The sequence below is a fragment of the Xenopus laevis genome, chromosome 3S, assembly GCF_017654675.1.
Source record: "Xenopus laevis strain J_2021 chromosome 3S, Xenopus_laevis_v10.1, whole genome shotgun sequence".
Taxonomy (NCBI): domain Eukaryota; kingdom Metazoa; phylum Chordata; class Amphibia; order Anura; family Pipidae; genus Xenopus; species Xenopus laevis.
In genome coordinates this window covers 120,581,460-120,603,485 of record NC_054376.1, presented here as the reverse complement: position 1 = coordinate 120,603,485, position 22,026 = coordinate 120,581,460, and the positions used below count along the sequence as shown (strand labels likewise).

At 48.6% G+C, this 22,026-nt stretch overlaps 1 protein-coding gene and 4 pseudogenes across 1 annotated transcript; 4 read left to right on the top strand and 1 right to left on the bottom strand.

Annotated features, from left to right (window-relative positions):
* The first annotated feature begins 2,505 nt into the window (after positions 1-2,505).
* LOC121402045 lies at positions 2,506-3,228 on the top strand (annotated as a pseudogene).
* Positions 3,229-4,014: 786 nt separating this feature from the next.
* On the top strand, positions 4,015-4,374 carry LOC121402229 (annotated as a pseudogene).
* A 738-nt stretch (positions 4,375-5,112) lies between these two features.
* LOC121393058 lies at positions 5,113-5,510 on the bottom strand (annotated as a pseudogene).
* A 313-nt stretch (positions 5,511-5,823) lies between these two features.
* LOC121402227 lies at positions 5,824-6,958 on the top strand (annotated as a pseudogene).
* A 7,174-nt stretch (positions 6,959-14,132) lies between these two features.
* Positions 14,133-15,085, top strand: h4c4.L (H4 clustered histone 4 L homeolog). Its single transcript, NM_001135069.1, is given in 1 exon segment — positions 14,133-15,085. A coding segment is annotated over 1 exon segment (312 nt). The 5' UTR covers positions 14,133-14,140; the 3' UTR covers positions 14,453-15,085.
* The last annotated feature ends 6,941 nt before the right edge of the window (positions 15,086-22,026 follow it).

Sequence of the window (22,026 nt, the reverse complement as noted above, 5' to 3'; positions counted from 1 at the left end):
GAGTGTTAATAAAATCCAATAGATAATAACCTCAAAAACCAGTCAATTCCCATTAGAATACTAAGAATACACTTACGACGTTGCCCGGAATCCAGCGGTTAAAGCGAAAGGAGCCTACAACTGGCAACGCGTTGCCTGAGACTGGTTAATCAGAGTGTAGGAACAGATCATTAATTCACTACTCATGTCGTGCGCGCAGGCACCCAGTGACAGGTTGTTTCTAGTACATTAACCGTTGTAGGTACTAGACATAGTTAATATATTAAGTAGGTAGTGATGGGGAGATAAGTAGTGTCAGAATGATAGAAGTCGATGGAGTAGTGGGAGGTAGGTGAGTAGTAGTAGTTAGGTAGAGTAGTTCACAGTCAGTGGGAGTAGTGACATGATAGAGGATTGAGTAGATATATAGGTCAGTAGGTATGATGACTGACAGATGAGACATGAATCGAATAGATATTCAGTCAGCGTAAATCATAGCACTTACAACTACTACTAGCGTGAGCGTAACTGTTACTGTATCTACTAACTGAATAATATAGTGTAACCTGTATAGTAAATAGAAATAATAAGTCTAATAATTACCTGATATGGGAAAAACCACTTTGGTCATTCCAAGCTACACTCAATGATAAGAAGTAGGTACGTGCTACAGTAAATAGGTTTACCAGTGGTTATGTAGCCTTAGCTTATCGAAACTGTCATAAATAAGTCGTACGATTAACCTGTGAAACTTTGGCCTAAGACGCACATCATAATCAAGGAATTGTTTTTGTGGGTTGCGGCCTAGAAATGTAAATCAGAAAAATCAAAAATAAAACAGAGAGAGAGATGCCCTGCCAATACAACATTCCCCCACGCCAAGGGATTGCCAATATTACCAGATTAGCACATCTATTGAAGCACTCGGGATCCAATTCGGACAACATCTACATCAAATCAGGGGTTGCGATGCATATGCATCTAAACACACAAGTTCTAACTGCTCCATGAGAACCATGGAATTGTGAAGGAATCAATTCGCAGCTCATCCAGAACAATCAATGGAGCTCAATCAGAGTCAAAGATCTCATTACAGACTCTGGTCTCTTCAAAGAAGGATATCTAAATCTCTCATCTTGACTAAAGTGCGGAGGGAGGAGTGCATACATGATACAGTTTCCATGAATCACTAATCACTCAATCTGAATTATCGAAGTTACACACAATCAATCTAGTCTGGAGTGTAATGACTTCCAAGGCAGCGTGGACTGTAAAGATGCCCGTGCCCAGTTTAATTACATGTCGCTTCACTCTTTGACCGCCTTGGAAGTCATATATCCCAAACAGATAGTTGAGTCTCAACATACAGGATAAGTTGCGGTTTGCAACATAAACTGCTAGAAGAAGTATTCCCTTTAAGAACCAGTGACTTGCTTTAGTTAGAGCTAATTATCTGCAGTATATGATGACGAGATAGACTGTGGCGCCACTCAAAAAGGTAGATGATGATGATTGATGATGATTGAATGATGAGTGTAGATGTGAATATTGATGATGATGATAGATGCATTGCATTGATGAATTTGATGAATGATGATGATATGAATGATAATGATGAAATGATGATATGAATGAATGATGAGATGATGATGAAGTGATGATAGATGATGATGATGAATGATGAATGAATAGAATGTGATTACAACAGCCAAAATCCCTTAGAATATCCGTTATAGGCAAATGTTACCAATCGACTTAGCTTATCCTAGCAGTTGCCTAGAGATGCACAGGGGACCATTATTGGTAGCTGCCTGACTGATAGTTGGATCCATAGACAAACTAAATGCACACTGCATGGCTCCCACTGCATGAAGCTGCAGTCACTAGGATATAACCAGCGCAAGCGATTGGGTTTCTGGTGCTACTTTTGCGCAGTGCAAAAGCCCAGGATTTTCTTTTGGTAGCGTCCAAACCCCTCACTGATCTCGCTATTTCTTAGCCCATAACCTTTTCTCTTGTCCGCGGCGGAAAAGGGCTGCGAAGAAACAGACGAAAATGAGAGCGATCAAACGGAAAAGATTCAGTGACGATGCCCCAGACTGAACCAGGAGTGAAGTCTGAGCTGCCAGGGGCTGTTTGGGGCCGCGTCCGTGCAAGCAAACGTGCAGACAATGGCTGCCAGGACACGCGGGCATTAGGCGGCAGCTGGACTATACCAACTCGCGTGGGCTGTTTGTCAAAGTAGATATTAGGAATAACCTTTTGCGTTTTTGAGACGCTGGAAGCACAGAAGGAAAGCTCCCGTAAAGCCGCATCCAGAAGGTTTGCTATGGGCGTGCCTAGCCTTTTGTCCAATGACAAGGCCATAGCTTATTGCAACTGAGCCAATCAACAGACAGAAAAGGTTGTATATAAGGAGAAGTGGAGTTGAGCGAGAGTTGTGTTTTATCATTTCCGGAAAAAAGATAGACCGAGAATCTGCCATGGCTGAAGCCGCCGAATCCGCGCCCGCTCCTCCCCGGCTGAGCCCGCGGCCAAGAAAAAGAAGCAGCAGCCCAAGAAAGCAGCGGGGCCGCTAAGTCCGCCAAGAAGCCGTCGTCTGGGCCCAGTGTGTCCGAGCAGATCGTCACAGCCGTGTCCGCTTCCAAGGAGCGCAGCGGGGTGTCTCTGGCAGCGCTCAAGAAGACTCTGGGCTGCGGGGAGGCTACGATGTGGACAAGAACAACAGCCGCCTCAAGCTGGCTCTCAAGGGCTCTGGTCACCAAGGAGACCCTGCTCCAAGTCAAAGGCAGTGGAGCCTCCGGTTCCTTCAAGCTCAACAAGAAGCAGCTGCAGAGCAAGGACAAGGCCGCCCGCCAAGAAGAAGGCGCCGCTAGCAGCGGCCAAAGCCAAGAAACCAGCGGCAGCAGCCAAGAAGGCGCCAAAGTCCTCCGAAAAGCCCAAGAAAGTCTCCGCAGCCGCCAAGAGGCCCGAAGAAAGCTCAAGAAACCCGCAAGGCGGCGCTAAGCAGCAAAGAGCCCGAAAAAAAACAAAGCTGCCAAGCCCAAGAAGGCCACCAAGAGCCCCGCAAAAAAGACCGCCGTCAAGCCCAAAGCTGCTGCTGCAAAAGCCCAGCAAAGGCCAAAGCGGCCAAAGCCAAAGTGGTCAAAACCAAGAAAGCCGCCCCCAAGAAGAATGAGCGAGCGACGCGAGCGCACCACTGCCCCAATTCAACCAAAGGCTCTTTTAAGAGCCACCACATCCCCCTGAAAGAGCAGCTTGTTGTCCTATAGCGACTCTTCCTCTGCTTCTGCTAACCTACTAGCTTTCTAACGAACACGACTATCCATCCGGCTCGTAGTGGTAGTTAGTAGTTAGTAGTTAGTAGTAGTAGTAGTAGTATCTCTTCTCCGTTAATAATCTTGACAGGCTCTCGTTGTCAGAAAAAAGCGTCTTTGGGGACAAACGTGCGCTGAATTACACGCACTGCTGGTGCACTGTTGCCACTTGGATCCTGTGCTTGCGAAAATGCCCCAGTAAGTAACAATGTGGCAAAGTGCTAGTGAAATCTTTCTAGAGAAGTAACAAACGGGTGAAAGAGGCAGAATAACAATGAACCCTCAGATGAGAGGCTCATTTGGGGTGCCGCTGGGAAGGGGCCTGCAAGCGGTTGGCGAGAAAGGAGTAGACGTAGCGGTTTGCTTTTGCCGCAAGCGTTGATAATAAATCAATAAGAACCTGGATGAGTCAATGGACCGGCGGAGGCGATTAGGTAGCATAGAATTTCATCATGGCGGAATGCTGGAGAGAGAGAGAGAGAGAGAACGATATGACACTGGGCCTGTAACAGTTGAAGGCAAACATTTTTGGCGGGCTGTTCGACATTAACAGCAGCCGTGTTGAGTTCATCTTCACATGCCAGCCGCTAGGGGAAAGGGTAAAGGGGGGGGGGGTCAGTCCTCGCAGTTCCCTATCAGGTCGAGTCATTCTGTATATGAAGGGGGACGAGAGCGCGAGCCTGCATCTTTCAAAGAAATCTTTGCGAGTAGAAGAATCATGTCTGGAAGAGGCAAGGGCGGAAAGGGTCTGGGCAAAGGAGGCGCTAAGCGCCACAGGAAGGTGCTGCGGGATAACATCCAGGGCATCACCAAGCCCGCCATCCGCCGCCTGGCACCGCAGAGGGGGAGTCAAGCGCATCTCCGGCCTCATCTACGAGGAGACTCGCGGGGTGCTGAAAGTGTTCCTGGAGAACGTTATCCGGGACGCGGTCACCTACACCGAGCACGCCAAGAGGAAGACCGTCACCGCTATGGATGTGGTGTATGCTCTGAAGCGCCAGGGACGCACTCTGTACGGATTCGGAGGTTAAAGGCTCGCTTCTGTTTCCTCATCAAAACGGCCCTTTTAAGGGCCACCCACCTATTCCACAAAAGCGCTGGATCTCTCCTTCCAATAGGTTACATCCCCTTCTACTAATCCTAAATCTTTCACCAAAAGCTCCAAGAGGGAACACGTATTGCCTTACACGGAGCAGCAGCAGCAGACGGTCTCTACTATGAAGCCTGACTCGATCTGCCGTCAAAAGAAATAACCAATCGAAGTCTTAGAAAGCGGAGCCCTCTAGAAACTTGATTCATCGCAATACCGAAGCCGCTTTATTTGAAATAAAAAATATATCTCTCTTTGGAGGCCATTTGTTTCACACGGCAGCCTTTCCTAACTGAATGGAGGTCCTAACGGATTTCATGGCCGACTTGAGACTAAAAAAAAATAGACGTATCCCCCCCCCCTTTTTTTTTTTTGTGTGTACCTATTTTATGAATAAACTTCATTTTTAGGAGGCCTCTGTCCAATACAAGCAGCGTGTGAAGATTTGCGCGCGGTAATGACGAGAAGTGCACAACTCCCTACTCTACCTCGAGTGTTTTGGATACATTTATCTTTGCGTTGAAATGGCAATTATTTTTCAGGAGCAAACCAGGTTTTTGTGTGTGTGTATACAAACACACACACACACACACACACACACAGGTGAAGCATATGGAGGTGATTGTAAGTTGCACCAATGGATAGTGGAGAACAGCAGGTGCGGCTCTTGTAGAGAGAAAGTGGGTGGCTCTGAAAAGAGCCTTTGGGTTGGTGGGCCAGGGAATGGGAGAGAGAGAGAGATTACTTGGCGCTGGTGTACTTGGTGACGGCCCTTGGTGCCCTCGGACACGGCGTGCTTGGCCAGCCTCCCCAGGCAGCAACAGGCGGACTGCGGTCTGGATCTCCCGGGAGGTGATGGTGGAGCGCTTGTTGTAGTGAGCCAGGCGGGAGGCTTCCCCTGCGATGCGCTCGAACACATCGTTGACGAAGGAGTTCATGATGCTCATGGCCTTGGAAGAGATGCCGGTATCGGGGTGCACCTGTTTCAGCACTTTGTAGACGTAGATGGCGTAGCTCTCCTTCCTGCTCTTCCTACGCTTCTTGCCATCCTTCTTCTGGGTTTTAGTCACGGCTTTCTTGGAGCCCTTCTTTGGGGCTGGAGCAGATTTGGCGGGTTCAGGCATGTTTCGCAAGTGACAGAGTCTGCACGCAAACAATAAGTCGCTCCTCCGGCTGCAGCTCCTCTTATACCCTGCCCATGCAAATAAGGCCGGGCATTGTCACTGATTCCCATTGGCTGGCTCTGATCGACGACGTCTTGGCCCACGTTTGCGCCCCGACGATTGGTGAGAAGCAAAGCTCGTGTTTCGTTGGCTGCAATCAATCCTAGCCAATCAACGAAGACACGTACGGTCCCGGCTGCCTATAAGAAGCAAAGTGCGCGCTCCAAAGGATCATCGTTGAGTCATTTTGCGTCGAACGACCAGGCTTGCAATTATGTCAGGAAGAGGCAAACAAGGCGGCAAGACCCGGGCTAAGGCCAAGACTCGCTCATCTCGGGCCGGCCTTCAGTTCCCAGTCGGCCGTGTTCACCGGCTGCTCAGGAAAGGCAATTATGCCGAGCGGGTGGGAGCCGGGAGCACCGGTCTACCTTGCAGCAGTGCTCGAGTATCTGACCGCCGAGATCCTCGAGTTGGCCGGCAACGCTGCCCGGGATAACAAGAAGACTCCGGATCATCCCCAGGCACCTGCAGCTCGCCGTGCGCAACGACGAGGAGCTCAACAAACTGCTCGGAGGGGTCACCATCGCCCAGGGCGGTGTCCTGCCCAACATCCAGTCTGTGCTGCTCCCCAAGAAAACCGAGAGCGCCAAATCTGCCAAGAGCAAGTGAGCAGCTGGCTGCTGCTGCCGCCGCCCAAACAACTACCAACCCAAAGGCTCTTTTCAGAGCCACCCACTCCATCTAAACAGCGCTGTGTATAGCTTTGTGTGTGTCTGACTAAATAGTGAGAAGAAATCGTGAAAGGGAAGAAGTTTCTCCTCTTTACACTGGTTTCCCCTCACTTGATTGCCAGGGAGTTGTTGATGATGATGATGATGATGATGATGATGGTGGAGAGAGGCAAGTCTTTTGCAGAGCATTGCTCTTTCTTTAAACCTCCTATTACAGGATGAACCCCCCTCATGGGTGTGATGAGAGATGGGTGTTTTGAGTGGAGGGATTGAGAAACTCCAGTCTTCTCAGTGTGAGTGCAATGAATGCATTTGTGGTGGCAAGAAAATCATAATATTAATTAAAAAAAAAAAAAAAAAAGGTTAAAACTGTCAGCAGCAGCAGCACAACTTGATGCAAGGACAACATTTGGCCTTAGCTGAACGAATTGACGTGTGTCCGCTGGAAGCCACAGCAGATGGATGGGGGGGAGGGAGCAGCCAGTCAGCCGGCGCTGCTCGAGCTTCGTTTCTTTTGAGAGCATGAGGCGATAGAGCCACGCGAAGGATTGAAATGTTTCAAGTAAAAGGGATGTGTGGGAACTGCTAGCAGGTAATGGTGTGTGTTGCTATGGCTTCTAATAGAAGACCTACCGGTATGTGAAAGGCTAAAGAGCGGAGTCATTTGGGGGGGGGGGGGGGGGGTGGGAATGAAAGGCAGCACAAGCACAGCTGATTGTCAGAGAGTGTTGGTGGCTCTGAAAAGAGCCTTTGTGTGGGTGAGCGAGTGATGGGGAAGGAGAGATCTAAGCCCTCTCTCCTCGGATCCTGCGGGCCAGCTGGATGTCCTTGGGCATGATGGTGACCCTCTTGGCGTGGATGGCGCACAGGTTGGTGTCCTCGAAGAGCCCCACCAGATAAGCCTCGCTGGCCTCCTGCAGAGCCATGACGGCTGAGCTCTGGAAGCGGAGATCGGTCTTGAAGTCCTGGGCGATCTCCGGACCAGCCGCTGGAAAGGCAGTTTGCGGATGAGCAGCTCGGTGGATTTCTGGTAACGGCGGATTTCCCGGAGAGCCACGGTGCCTGGGCGATAGCGATGGGGTTTCTTGACTCCGCCGGTGGCCGGGGCGCTCTTGCGGGCTGCCTTGGTGGCCACTGCTTGCGGGGAGCCTTCCCGCCGGTGGATTTGCGGGCGGTCCTGCTTGGTACGAGCCATTAGCACAACAGTAAGCTGCTTCTCGCTACTACGAAATAGCGCTTCAACGGCCGATTCCTCCTATTTATTCCAAGCGCCTCAATGCCATTGGCTCTTTCATATACACACGCCCTCTTTATTCATTTCTGATTGGTTGTGACCGTTTCAAAATGCCCGCCAAAAAAAAAAAAAAAGGGACACATTTCTATGGAGGTACTGCATTTCTTTTTGTTTTTCTTTCTTTGCATAGTTCTTTGTTTCCTGCATTTTTCGTCAAATTCAGCCACAGACGTTCCACGGTGTTTCGTCCGTTCCGTTTCTTTCAGGCCTACCAGCGAACATTGGAGTGGGGGGTGCGGTATTGATGTCACGTGTGGGGGTGGGGCACTGAGCTGCTGCAGATGGGAACAGGCTCATCTTTCGATCGCTTCCCAGTACAAAGAAATTGGCGGTTATGTGATAGAGAACAGCTCATTTCCCTAACATTTGTTACAGCCCTACCCACAGCCGCTGCTAGACTTGCGCTTTAACAGGTGGAGCAGGGGAAGCCAAGTGCGGGCGGGTAAATGTTTCAAGTGGCGATGGAATTCCAAAGATGGATTTGGATTTAGAGGCACCCTTAAAACATGTAACTGTGCAATAAGCCACTCAATGGCCATATTCGTGTACTACTTTGTCTTCGCAGCTTTGCAGCGTCTCCCCTTTCCCATGAGGAGTAACTGCAGCGGAATGTAATCCCGTCCAAAGCTGCAGGTTAGCGCTATTTTACCACAACCCTCCATTCATGAGTCATTAGAAATCTGCCGATGCCGTGGAAAGCAACACGAATATACTTTGTGCACCAAGGAAAGTGATAAGGCCGCAGCGAGCCAGTGGGCTGCTAATACACCAAATGCCTTCCTGTGATTCGGGGGCACAGCCCATCTGAGTGAGAGGTGGGGGAGAGAGAGAAAGCAGAAAATCTATACATACTTACCGTGATTTTCTTTTCCTGGACTGTAACATGGCAGTGGGCAGTAAGGGTTAAATCCCCCTGACGTAGGAAGGCACAGGAAATAGAATAAAAGCCCTTCCGGGTCCCACCCGCGCCCATCTCAATGGCTGGAGATAATACCCCCATTTTAGGGAGGGAACCCCTGCCCACTGCCATGTTACAGTCCAGGAAAAGAAAATCACGGTAAGTATGTATAGATTTTCTGCTTTCCTGTCCTTACACATGGCAGTGGGCAGTAAGGGATGTACAAAAGCAACACATTAGGGAGGGATTAGTTATGAGCTTTATTGTAGCCGCTGAAAGGACACTGCGCCCAAATTCAGCTATATCGTTGGAGAAAATGTCAAAGCAGTAGTGTTTGGAGAAGGTGTGGAGGTTCTTCCAGGTAGCTGCTCTGCATATGGTATCAGCCGATACTTGGGCATGGAAGGCCCAGGAAGCCGCGATTCCTCTGGTAGAGTGTGCTCTTAGAGAAGTAGGCCCAGGTACTGTCTGAGAGGAGTAAGCTGAATTGTATGCAGTCTCTAATCCATGTAGAGATGGTTTTTTTGGAGGCTGCAAGGCCTTTCTTAGAACCCTCATGAATTAAGAGGAGGTTGTCTGACTTTCTGAAGTCTGCGACTCTCTGGAGATAGATTTTCAGGCATCTGGTGACGTCTAGGTGGTGAAGTCTGTTTTCTTCTTCGTTTTGGGGATTGTCGAAGAAGGTTGGTAGTATTATGTCCTGGGACATGTGAAATTTTGAGACTACCTTGGGGATGAAGTTGTCCCTGGTTTTCAGGATGACTTTGTCATGGAGGAAGGTTATCTTGCTCTCCCTGGCGGAAAGAGAGTGGAGTTCGCCCACTCTTCTGGCTGAGGAGATGGCCAGCAGGAATGTGGTTTTCAATGAGAGGATTTCTAGGGGAACGTCCTCTAAGGGTTCAAAGGGAGCTCTGGTCAGAGCGTCTAGGACTAGAGATAGGTCCCATGGGGGAACCGAGTCCCTGTTTTGAGGGCGAAGTCTGGAGAGAGCCTTGAAGAATTGTTTGATGAGTGGACGGGAGGCCCATTGGTTGTCTGTGTAAGCAGAAATGGCAGAGATCTGCCCTTTTAGGGTAGAGGTGCTGAGGCTGGCCTCTACCCCAGACTGTAAGAACTCTATGATGGAGATTTCAGAAATGGAGAAGGCCTCTCCGTATTTCCCCAGTCCCCAGCTGGAGAATTTTTCCCAAATTTTGTAGTATTTGGAGGATGTTGAAATTTTCCTGGATGCTGTGAGGGTCTTGATGGCCTCGTCGGAGAGCCCCAGTCCCTTCAGTTTTATCCTTTCAGGTTCCAGGCAGTTAGGGCCCAGTTCCCTGGATCTGGATGTAGTATTGGTCCCTGATGGAGTAGGTCTGGAGTGACGGGAAGACGGAATGGCTTCTTTAGGGATAGGTGGAAGAGGAGAGGGAACCAGGGTCTCCTTGGCCACCAGGGTGTGATGAGGATCACATGTGCTTTGTCCTCTTGTATTTTCTTGATAGTTCTCGCTATCATGGATATTGGAGGGAAAATGTATGCTAGGGGGAAGTTCCATAGGAAGGAGAACGCATCCCAGTATGTTGTCCTGGGGTCCCTCTGCCATGAGCAGAACACTTTGTTCTTTTTGTTCTTGAAAGTTGCCATTAGGGTCGATGGATGTGTTGCCCCATTTCTTGCAGATCGTGTGGTATACATCCTGGTTCAGTTCCCATTCTCCTATAGCTGGGAACTTCCTGCTGAGATGATCCGCTAGGGAGTTCGAAGGGCCCGGGATGTAGGAAGCTTTGATGGTTATCACGTTCTTTTGTGCCCATTCGAAAATAGCTGTGGTCAAGGAGGACAACTGTCTGGACCTGGTCCCCCCCTGGTTGTTGATATAACTTACTGCGGTTAAGTTGTCTGATCTGATTAGGATGGACTTGTCCTTTAGGTGTTTTTGGAGGCGGTAGATGGCTAACGAGACCGCCTTCAGTTCTCTCCAGTTGGAGGATTTCTTGCTCTCTGAATGGGGTCCATTTTCCTTGGATCTGGATTAGTTTGTAATGGGCTCCCCAGCCCATGTGGCTTGCGTCCGTCGTGACTGTTTCCCATTTCTGGGGGGCTAAGGATACCGGAGTTTCCAGGTTTTCTCTTTTGAGCCACCAGGACATTTGAGAGATTGTGTTGGGGTCTAAGTGGATCAGTTGCGAGTCCCTCTCGTGGTTCCTGTCCCATTTTTTTAGGAAGTCCTCTTGGAGAGGCCTCGTATGGAATCTGGCCCATTTTATTGAGTCTATGGTAGATGTAAGTTTCCCCAAGACTTGTTGACATATCCTCGCCATTGTGATGGGATGGAGAGATAGTTGTCTCACTTGGTGGATTATGTCCGAGACTCTGTCTTCTGGGAGTCTTACTTGGAGTTTTCTGGAGTTGATTAGGACTCCTAGGAATAGAATTTCTTGAGTTGGAAGGAGATTGGATTTCTCCAAGTTGATGATCCATCCCCATTGTCTCAGGGTATTTAAGACAATCTCTAGATGTAGTATAAGCATGTTGTGTGATGGTGCCTTTATGAGCATATCGTCGAGGTAAGAGAAGATTTGGATGCCTTTGAGTCTCAGAAAGGCTATCATGGGTGCTAGTATCTTCGTAAAGACCCTTGGGGCGGATGCAAGACCGAACGGGAGGGCTTGGTATTGGAAGTGTTTGCCCAATATCGTGAACCTCAGGAATTTTTTGTGAGTTTCCCATATTGGGATGTGGAGATATGCGTCCTGGATGTCTATCTTTGCCATCCAGTCCCCGTGGTTGATAAGTTGGCATATGGACCTCAGAGTCTCCATTTTGAAGTTTTTGTTCTGAGAAACTTGTTGAGGTGTCTGAGGTTGAGGATAACCCTGAAGGTTCCGTTCGTTTTCCTTTTCAGGAAGAGGTGAGAGTAGATTCCTTTGAAAGAATCCTGTTGGGGAACTTCTGAGATTATTCCTCTGAGCAATAGGTCTGAGAGGATGCTCTTTAAGTTCTTTTCTGCTTCTGAGGATCTGGGTTTTTCTGAGGACACAAAGGTACTTGTTGGATAGGAGAGGAGGTCTAGCTTGTACCCTTCGTCGAGGATCTTCAGTACCCATGAATCCGATATGTTGTGAGCCCACACTGTCTTGAAAAGATTTAGTCTTCCTCCAAGGCAAGACAGGGGGGCTCGCGCACCTTCATACTGGCTTTTTGTCAGATTTGAAGTCCTTCCTTCTAGTCCAGGGTTGGCCCTGGCCTCTGGCCCTCCAAGGTTGTCTGAAGGAGGGTTTGCCTGGTCTGTATTGTTTGGAGTCCTGGAAGGGTTTCCGAAAGGGTTTCTTGTCCCTTTTATCTTGCGGAAGGAAGGCAGATTTGCCTGCAGATGCCTTGGAAATAATGTTATCCAGTTTCTCCCCAAATAATAAAGACCCTTCGAAGGGAAGAGAGCAGAGGTTGTGCTTGCTCTGGGGATCGGCATGCCAGTGTCGCAACCAGAGGGCTCTGCGGGCTGCCACGCTAAGCCCCATGGCTTTTGCGGAAAATTTTACTAGGTCCATGGAGGCCTCTGTGGTGTATTCGTTGACGGTTTTGATGTCTTGAACCATTTGTATCAGTTTTTTTTCTGTCAGTGCCATTTTTTATGGATAGTTCTAGGTCTTCTATCCAAATTTGGTTAGCTCTTGCCAATGTGGTGATGGCTACTGAGGCTTGATTGGATGTTCCGTTGATTAGGTATGACTTTTTGAGAGTCATGTCTTGTCTCCTCTCCATGGCGTCTTTGAGTGATACCCCTTCGTCTACTGGTAGGGTGGTACGTCTTGCCACTCTGGTTATGGCCGCGTCGACTTTGGGGGCGGTATGCCAGAATTTGAAGTCATTTTCTTCAAAGGGGTATAATTTCTTAATTCTTCTGGAGGTGCCTATTTTTTTATCAGGCATTTTCCACTCTTCCAGAATAGTGTCTTTGATGACACTGTGGATGGGGAATTTAGCACTTTTTTTGGCTATGGATTTGAACATTCTGTCGTGTCTGGGAGTGTCTTCGGTAGCATCGAGATCTAGGGCTGATCTCATGGCTTTAATTAGGGGTTCCAAGTAGTCCAAGTTGAAAGAGCCCGAGTCATCTGGTTCGTCTTCTTCGGTTTGGGAAAGTTCCCCTTCCGAGACGCTGGAGTAGCTTGGGGGCTCCCTTCTTTTATGGGCTCTGCCACTGCTCCCTGCCGTGGAGGACTGTGGGTTGTATCTGTCTCCTATATTGATTAGGACTCTCTCTGTGACTTGGTTAACCATGTCGTCCATGGATTCTTTGATGGTGCTTTGCATCCAATCTTTTAGGTTGTGTAGGTCCGGTGAAGGACCTGCTGCTTCGTGAAGGCATCTTTCACATAGCCTTCTGTCATGTAGAGCTGCATCTCCACAGGCCGTGCAGTCGATCCTGGGAGTCTTCCTCCTTTGAGATTCTTCTCTTGGAGGGGGACTTCTGTGAAAGACAGTTAGAACAGTTACTTACCACTAAGCCCATCGGCTTTTTACTTGTAATCCCTCGAAAAAAACTCTCTTGTGCACTTACCCCCTGGAACCTGAGCGTCTGCTCATATCAGACAGTCTGTAAGATAGATAGAGTCTTTGTAAGGCATTGTATATTAACAATGAGGTTCCTGCGTTTTTGTTAGCCAGCTTACTTACACCTGGGCTGGACAGAATACAGGTGCACTGCAGAGGTATTGGAGATTCTCTCAGTAGATCCTCTGTTAGGGTGCAGCTTGAAGAAAATAAAAACCGCCAACAGTGCTTACCTGTAATCGGCGCGCGCCTTTTATTTTGAGCGCCAATGCGCATGCGTCTTTTCGCCGTGTTCCGTAGGCGCCATTTTGGAGATGGGCTCTCGGCGTGTTGTCGCGGGAGCGAGTTTTCGCCAAGTCAAGTAGCGCCATTATCAGATGGGCGCTCGGCGTCTTATCGCGCATGCGCTACCTCCCGAGGCAGCATTGCGTCTTACTGCGCCGTAGGCAACAAAAGGCCCTGAAGCCCGCCGGCTTCCCCTGGGACACGCACAAGGTGAACCTCGGCCCCAGGCGCTTCAGAAGGAGAGAGAGAGCTCCTCTGGTGTGGGGGTATTTCCTCGACAGGAAAATTGAGATGGGCGCGGGTGGGACCCGGAAGGGCTTTTATTCTATTTCCTGTGCCTTCCTACGTCAGGGGGATTTAACCCTTACTGCCCACTGCCATGTGTAAGGACAGGAAAGGATAGATAGAGAAAGAAAGAAAGAAAGAAGGACATAGAGAGAGAGAGAAGGAGAGAAAGAAAGAGAGGTCCTCTTTGAATTCCCACTTTTGCCCATAAGAGTTTAAAATAGCCCGCTGTAACGCTCTGCCAGCAGAATGAATTGAAGGGCGGAATGCCAGAGGCAAAGCAAAAAGTGAAATCGTTGAATATCGGTTTGGAAATTGGCACGATAGATTTGGCGGGCACTTTGAAAGGAACAGCCATTTCGACGCTCAAACCGCATTTTACGAATGGCTACTGGCGGCTCACGTTTAACCAATCACCAGTTAGCCCATGGTTTCCGGAGAATGCGAAGAGAAGGGAGGGGGGGTGAGTTTGCAGTTCCCTATCAGGTCGTGTCAGTCTGTATATGAAGTGGGACGGGAGCGCGAGCCTGCATCTTTCAAAGAAATCTTTGTGAGTTGAATCATGTCTGGAAGAGACAAGGGCGGAAAGGGTCTGGGCAATGGAGGCGCTAAGCGCCACAGGAAGGTGCTGCGGGATAACATCCAGGGCATCACCAAGCCCGCCCTCCGCCGCCTGGCACGCAGAGGGGGAGTCAAGCGCATCTCCGGCCTCATCTACGAGGAGACTCGCGGCGTGTTGAAGGTGTTCCTGGAGAACGTTATCCGGGACGCGGTCACCTACACCGAGCACGCCAAGAGGAAGACCGTCACCGCTATGGATGTGGTGTATGTTCTGAAGCGCCAGGGACGCACTCTGTACGGATTCGGGGGTTAAAGCCTCGCTTCGGTTTTACTCCTTAAAACGGCGCTTTTAAGAGCCACCCACCTATTTCGTTGAAAAAAACTGTAGCCACTCTATTCTCTCTTAAGAACATCATTTCCCTCTTCTTTACAACTGTTCTTAGAAGAGCCAGGGTCTTATACAGAGGCCAGTTAACCCTTTACATGCCAACCGTTTGATCCTTGATGCCATCTACTGCCAAGCCGTTTTTAGACATTTTCTACTTTCACTGTTTTAACTGCTGGACAGGGAAACAATCATACTTATGAATAGCAGGGGGAGCCCCCCCCGCCTTACTTCCCAGCCATGCAGAACTCAAGCAGCTTTCTTTGTTTCTCTGTAGAGCAGTTGGTGACTGTGTAGAGATTTGTATTGGATTTTATTTTTGCCTTTACATCCCCTTTACTGTTTCTAACTCCAGCTGCAGGGACAAAGGTCATGGAGCCAGATTTAAACAGATCGACTCAGATTAAATTTTTTTGTATCCCACATTAAGATCAATAAACCATATCGTTATGAACCATATATTTAGGTGTAAATGGAAGTGGTCATAATTGTGTTATATTAGCTAAGCAACTTCAAGTACCATATGACTAGTAGTTAAATGAAAAATAAACTCCAAATATACAGTTTTGAGCACCATTTTTATATAACCACAACAGCCAGGGCCACCTGCACATCTTATACAGTGGCTGCTTTAGCCCTGCCTAGGGCCCAGTTAACTGGCCTATGTTGTTGTTAGTGCACTCGTTAATGACTTGCCCTGAAGTATGTTCCCTGGCAAGACCAGGCGCATTCCTTTCTTCCTGGCCAGTGCCTATGTTGGCTTGTGCACTGTACCTTTCTGTTCTCAGCGAGAGGAGGCAGAAGTGGGGTTCTTCTCCGGAGGAGTAGTTGGAAAGTGCCAATAGGGAGAGGTACCAGGAAAGGAAAATCAAGGTAAGTATGCAGCAATTTTCCCATTTGTTTCTGTAGAATCATCTGAAAACATGTGTGAAAATTGTGAAATGTGTTTTGAAGGTGAAAAAACTGTCATGTAACACAGGTACCAGAAAGCTTAAAAAGAAAAGGTGGAGCCACAGCAAAAAAGTGTTCCAGAAAACTACTGTCTCTGGTAGCAGAAGCTGACACCTAAAGGGAAAGCCATAGTCGGCAGGAATATGATCTGTGCTGGGAAACCCCAATAAACGGCACATAGATTTCCTGTTTCAGCATATTTTTTTTTTATTTTTTTTATATATTCTTTATTTAAAGAAGTAGGCATTTTACAATAAAGAAAAATTCCAAAAGCAAGACAATGAATCCTGTACAATCATCATACAAAATGTGTCCAGCCATTTCCCCTGTCCTCTCCATGTCAGTACTCACCGGGACTAGCCCCTCCCCTCATACTCCGTCAGAAGAACCCTCCCACAAACAATAAAGGTGTCACTTACACTCTCGACGGTGTCTTTTTGGTTTTCTCCTTTGCTCCGCTCCTTTTCTAGGAGCTCGTTTTCTTTTAGGGGGGATTAGCTGGGACCTGCCCATAAGGCGTCCCTGGAACCGGCCTTTTCCCTGGCGAGTCAGGGTTTTTCGCCCGCCGTCTGCCTCAAGATAAGAAATCGGCGTTCCCCTGCTTCACGGGTTACCGGCCTGCTCATAAAGCGTCTGGCTCCCATGCGACCTATGGCAGCCGCATCAGTTTTTGGAACGCAGGCAGGGATGCGGAAGTTAGCGCTCGGCCACAATCGGAGGAGTTTGTCGGGGCGGTGACGTCATATCCGGAAATCCTTTTCTTTTGGGTTGCGGACAAGCAGCGCGCCTTGTTTGAATTGGCGTCCTGGGTCTGTGTCACGTCCGCTCTCGGCCACTGCTGTACTCCTCCGGGTAGGCCTTAGTTTAGCGGACTCCAGGGGGTACCTGTAATTATTGGGGCTGACTCAAGGGAAAGATTCCCACCTAACAGCTACCGTATTTTTTCTTTTTACTGCAGGTCCCTTCCTGGCTGGGTCCAAGCCGCATCCCCAAGAAGTCTAGTCCCCCCCCGCTGAGGTAGAAAAAAAAAAAAAGATAAATCAAGCCCACGCAAGCACTACATCTGTGTAGGACCTGGGCAGGTGGGGATATTAATAACTATATGCCTCTCTGTTTTCTCCTAGCACCATGAGACCGGCTGCTAGGCAAAAGGAATACCCCCGCCCTACGGAGGCCTCAAGCAGTCAATGCCTGGGATGCTCTGAACCAGCGCTAATGGGCAAAAGACTATGCCAGCTCTGTCTCACAGAAGCAGCAGGCACATCGATCCCGCCATCAGATATACGGGCCTGGATCAAACAAGCTGTAGCCCAGGATTTGTCAGGTGCCTCAGCTGTCACAACCCGAGCTTCCAAAGAGGCTCATCCACCAGAAGAGGATACCTGTGGAGACCTATTGCTTGATTCTTCCTCAAAGACAGATTCGGAAGAGGAACATTCTTCCTTTGACTTTAATCTGATTTCCCCATTGATCAGGGCTATGAGACTGGCCTTAAATCTCCAGGAAAAAGAGGCATCTACTGCCCAGTTCTTACCCTCAGCAAGGAAGAAGGGGCAAGTGTTTCCTCTACACCAAGAGGTGGCAGATCTGATAAAATCAGAATGGGAGGTCTTGTCCAAAAGAAGTCCAACTCAACAGCGATTTACCAAGTTATATCCCTTCAATGAAGAAGATATCAAGGACTTCTGTTCCGTCCCGGTTGTGGATGCCCCAGTACTAAACTTTTCCAGGAATACACTCTTACCCATTGATGATCAAGCCTCACTGCGCGACCCCATGGATAAGAGACTTGAGACAGACCTGAAAAGAGCCTATCTTAATGCAGGAGAGTCTCTTAAGCCAGAGGTGGCTAGTCTTGCTGTAGCTAAAGCCATGGAGACTTGGCTAGCCAATATAGAGTCTGCTATCAAAGAAGGCCAGGACAGAAACGACATTCTAGAAGGCCTTACGGAACTAAAGTTGGGTTCTTCCTTCCTGATAAACACGTCTGTGGATCAGGTTAGATTAGCCTCAAGATCATTAGCCCTCTCTGTCTCAGCGAAAAGGGCTCTGTGGCTCAGATCATGGGAGGCGGACACTACTTCTAAAATTGCCCTTTGCACCCTCCCCTTCCAGGGGCAGGCATTGTTTGGAAAGAAAATGGAAGATCTAATTTCCAAGGCTTCTGGAGGAAAGAGCCAGCTGCTTCCCCAAAGGAAAAGAAGAAGGTTTCCAGAGAAACAGTCCTCAAAGGCAAGTTACCTTGCCAGCCCTGTCTCACAGAAGCAGCAGGCACATCGATCCCGCCATCAGATATACGGGCCTGGATCAAACAAGCTGTAGCCCAGGAATTGTCAGGTGCCTCAGCTGTCACAACCCGAGCTTCCAAAGAGGCTCATCCACCAGAAGAGGATACCTGTGGAGACCTATTGCTTGATTCTTCCTCAAAGACAGATTCGGAAGAGGAACATTCTTCCTTTGACTTTAATCTGATTTCCCCATTGATCAGGGCTATGAGACTGGCCTTAAATCTCCAGGAAAAAGAGGCATCTACTGCCCAGTTCTTACCCTCAGCAAGGAAGAAGGGGCAAGTGTTTCCTCTACACCAAGAGGTGGCAGATCTGATAAAATCAGAATGGGAGGTCTTGTCCAAAAGAAGTCCAACTCAACAGCGATTTACCAAGTTATATCCCTTCAATGAAGAAGATATCAAGGACTTCTGTTCCGTCCCGGTTGTGGATGCCCCAGTACTAAACTTTTCCAGGAATACACTCTTACCCATTGATGATCAAGCCTCACTGCGCGACCCCATGGATAAGAGACTTGAGACAGACCTGAAAAGAGCCTATCTTAATGCAGGAGAGTCTCTTAAGCCAGAGGTGGCTAGTCTTGCTGTAGCTAAAGCCATGGAGACTTGGCTAGCCAATATAGAGTCTGCTATCAAAGAAGGCCAGGACAGAAACGACATTCTAGAAGGCCTTACGGAACTAAAGTTGGGTTCTTCCTTCCTGATAAACACGTCTGTGGATCAGGTTAGATTAGCCTCAAGATCATTAGCCCTCTCTGTCTCAGCGAAAAGGGCTCTGTGGCTCAGATCATGGGAGGCGGACACTACTTCTAAAATTGCCCTTTGCACCCTCCCCTTCCAGGGGCAGGCATTGTTTGGAAAGAAAATGGAAGATCTAATTTCCAAGGCTTCTGGAGGAAAGAGCCAGCTGCTTCCCCAAAGGAAAAGAAGAAGGTTTCCAGAGAAACAGTCCTCAAAGGGCAAGTTACCTTGCCAGCCCTGTCTCACAGAAGCAGCAGGCACATCGATCCCGCCATCAGATATACGGGCCTGGATCAAACAAGCTGTAGCCCAGGAATTGTCAGGTGCCTCAGCTGTCACAACCCGAGCTTCCAAAGAGGCTCATCCACCAGAAGAGGATACCTGTGGAGACCTATTGCTTGATTCTTCCTCAAAGACAGATTCGGAAGAGGAACATTCTTCCTTTGACTTTAATCTGATTTCCCCATTGATCAGGGCCATGAGACTGGCCTTAAATCTCCAGGAAAAAGAGGCATCTACTGCCCAGTTCTTACCCTCAGCAAGGAAGAAGGGGCAAGTTTTTCCTCTACACCAAGAGGTGGCAGATCTGATAAAATCAGAATGGGAGGTCTTGTCCAAAAGAAGTCCAACTCAACAGCGATTTACCAAGTTATATCCCTTCAATGAAGAAGATATCAAGGACTTCTGTTCCGTCCCGGTTGTGGATGCCCCAGTACTAAACCTTTCCAGGAATACACTCTTACCCATTGATGATCAAGCCTCACTGCGCGACCCATGGATAAGAGACTTGAGACAGACCTGAAAAGAGCCTATCTTAATGCAGGAGAGTCTCTTAAGCCAGAGGTGGCTAGTCTTGCTGTAGCTAAAGCCATGGAGACTTGGCTAGCCAATATAGAGTCTGCTATCAAAGAAGGCCAGGACAGAAACGACATTCTAGAAGGCCTTACGGAACTAAAGTTGGGTTCTTCCTTCCTGATAAACACATCTGTGGATCAGGTTAGATTAGCCTCAAGATCATTAGCCCTCTCTGTCTCAGCGAAAAGGGCTCTGTGGCTCAGATCATGGGAGGCGGACACTACTTCTAAAATTGCCCTTTGCACCCTCCCCTTCCAGGGGCAGGCATTGTTTGGAAAGAAAATGGAAGATCTAATTTCCAAGGCTTCTGGAGGAAAGAGCCAGCTGCTTCCCCAAAGGAAAAGAAGAAGGTTTCCAGAGAAACAGTCCTCAAAGGGCAAGTTACCTTGCCAGCCCTGTCTCACAGAAGCAGCAGGCACATCGATCCCGCCATCAGATATACGGGCCTGGATCAAACAAGCTGTAGCCCAGGAATTGTCAGGTGCCTCAGCTGTCACAACCCGAGCTTCCAAAGAGGCTCATCCACCAGAAGAGGATACCTGTGGAGACCTATTGCTTGATTCTTCCTCAAAGACAGATTCGGAAGAGGAACATTCTTCCTTTGACTTTAATCTGATTTCCCCATTGATCAGGGCCATGAGACTGGCCTTAAATCTCCAGGAAAAAGAGGCATCTACTGCCCAGTTCTTACCCTCAGCAAGGAAGAAGGGGCAAGTTTTTCCTCTACACCAAGAGGTGGCAGATCTGATAAAATCAGAATGGGAGGTCTTGTCCAAAAGAAGTCCAACTCAACAGCGATTTACCAAGTTATATCCCTTCAATGAAGAAGATATCAAGGACTTCTGTTCCGTCCCGGTTGTGGATGCCCCAGTACTAAACCTTTCCAGGAATACACTCTTACCCATTGATGATCAAGCCTCACTGCGCGACCCCATGGATAAGAGACTTGAGACAGACCTGAAAAGAGCCTATCTTAATGCAGGAGAGTCTCTTAAGCCAGAGGTGGCTAGTCTTGCTGTAGCTAAAGCCATGGAGACTTGGCTAGCCAATATAGAGTCTGCTATCAAAGAAGGCCAGGACAGAAACGACATTCTAGAAGGCCTTACGGAACTAAAGTTGGGTTCTTCCTTCCTGATAAACACGTCTGTGGATCAGGTTAGATTAGCCTCAAGATCATTAGCCCTCTCTGTCTCAGCGAAAAGGGCTCTGTGGCTCAGATCATGGGAGGCGGACACTACTTCTAAAATTGCCCTTTGCACCCTCCCCTTCCAGGGGCAGGCATTGTTTGGAAAGAAAATGGAAGATCTAATTTCCAAGGCTTCTGGAGGAAAGAGCCAGCTGCTTCCCCAAAGGAAAAGAAGAAGGTTTCCAGAGAAACAGTCCTCAAAGGGCAAGTTACCTTCTAGGACTAGACAAACGTCTGGAGAATCATATTCCTTTCGGAGTAAGACCTCTGATGACAAATAATCAAGTTGGCGCGGGGGACAGTCTAGATTGTTCAGGAAAATCCTCAGGCCCAGCCCGTCGCCCGTTCTGAAGGTGGTGGTCCCCAGGGTCTCCAGTTGGGGGGAAGACTCTTCTGCCACTTCTGGGACGCCTTGGATCAGTCCACAGACGATGCTTGGGTTCGCAGGGTGATCAAAGAAGGCTACAGTCTAGAGTTTGTCACCAACCTTCCGCGACCAGTCTTTCACCGTTCAGCTGTTCCAAGGAACCCAGAGAAAAGAAAGGCTCTTCTCCAGTGTCTCGATACCTTGACCCAGCAGAATGTCATCATTCCGGTCCCGAGAGAGGAAAAGAAGTCTGGGGTATACTCAGTCTTCTTCCTAGTCAAGAAGGCCTCAGGAGCTTGGCGCCCGATCCTAGACCTGAAATCAGTAAACAAGACTTGACGGAAGCAGCATTTCCGAATGGAGTCCTTGGACTCAGTGAAGAAAGCCTTATGCCCAGGCGATTGGATGTGTTCCCTAGATATACGCGACGCGTATCATCATGTTCCGGTCACCATCCGGGATCAACAGTTTCTGCGATTTTGCAGTAGGAAAGGCTCACTTCCAATTTCAATGTCTTCCTTTTGGCCTCTCTACAGCCCCGAGGGTCTTCTCCAAGATACTGGTGGTACTGGTAGCCCTTCTACGATGGCAGAAGATCCGAATCTTCCATTACCTGGACGATCTAATCCTCCTTGCAGGCTCCAGGAAACAACTAAAAGATCACAGGGAACAGGTGATATCTTTTCTACAGGGGCATTGATGGTATCTGAACTGGCAAAAGAGTCAACTTCTCCCAACTCAGAGAATAGTGTACCTGGGAGCAATAATAGACTCCTGCAGGGGTACCATCAGTCTGTCCAAAGAAAGACAACGAACCTTAGCTCTAGAAGCAAGGGAACTAGGATTACTCCCCAGAGTCCCAGAGATCAGATTGGCGAAGATCTTGGGGATGATGACCTCATCCATAGGATTAGTCCCTTGGGCCCAGTGGAGGATGAGGGGAATTCAATTTCCTTTTCTTCAACAATGGGATGGTTTTTCCCAGGATCAGAGAATCATAATGTTACCTTCAACGTTGAAAGCTCTTTCCTGGTGGCAGGTCCCTCAACATTTGGCCAGGGGAGTCAAACTCTTCCTGAAACCATGGTCCATCCTGACCACAGATGCATCAGGCA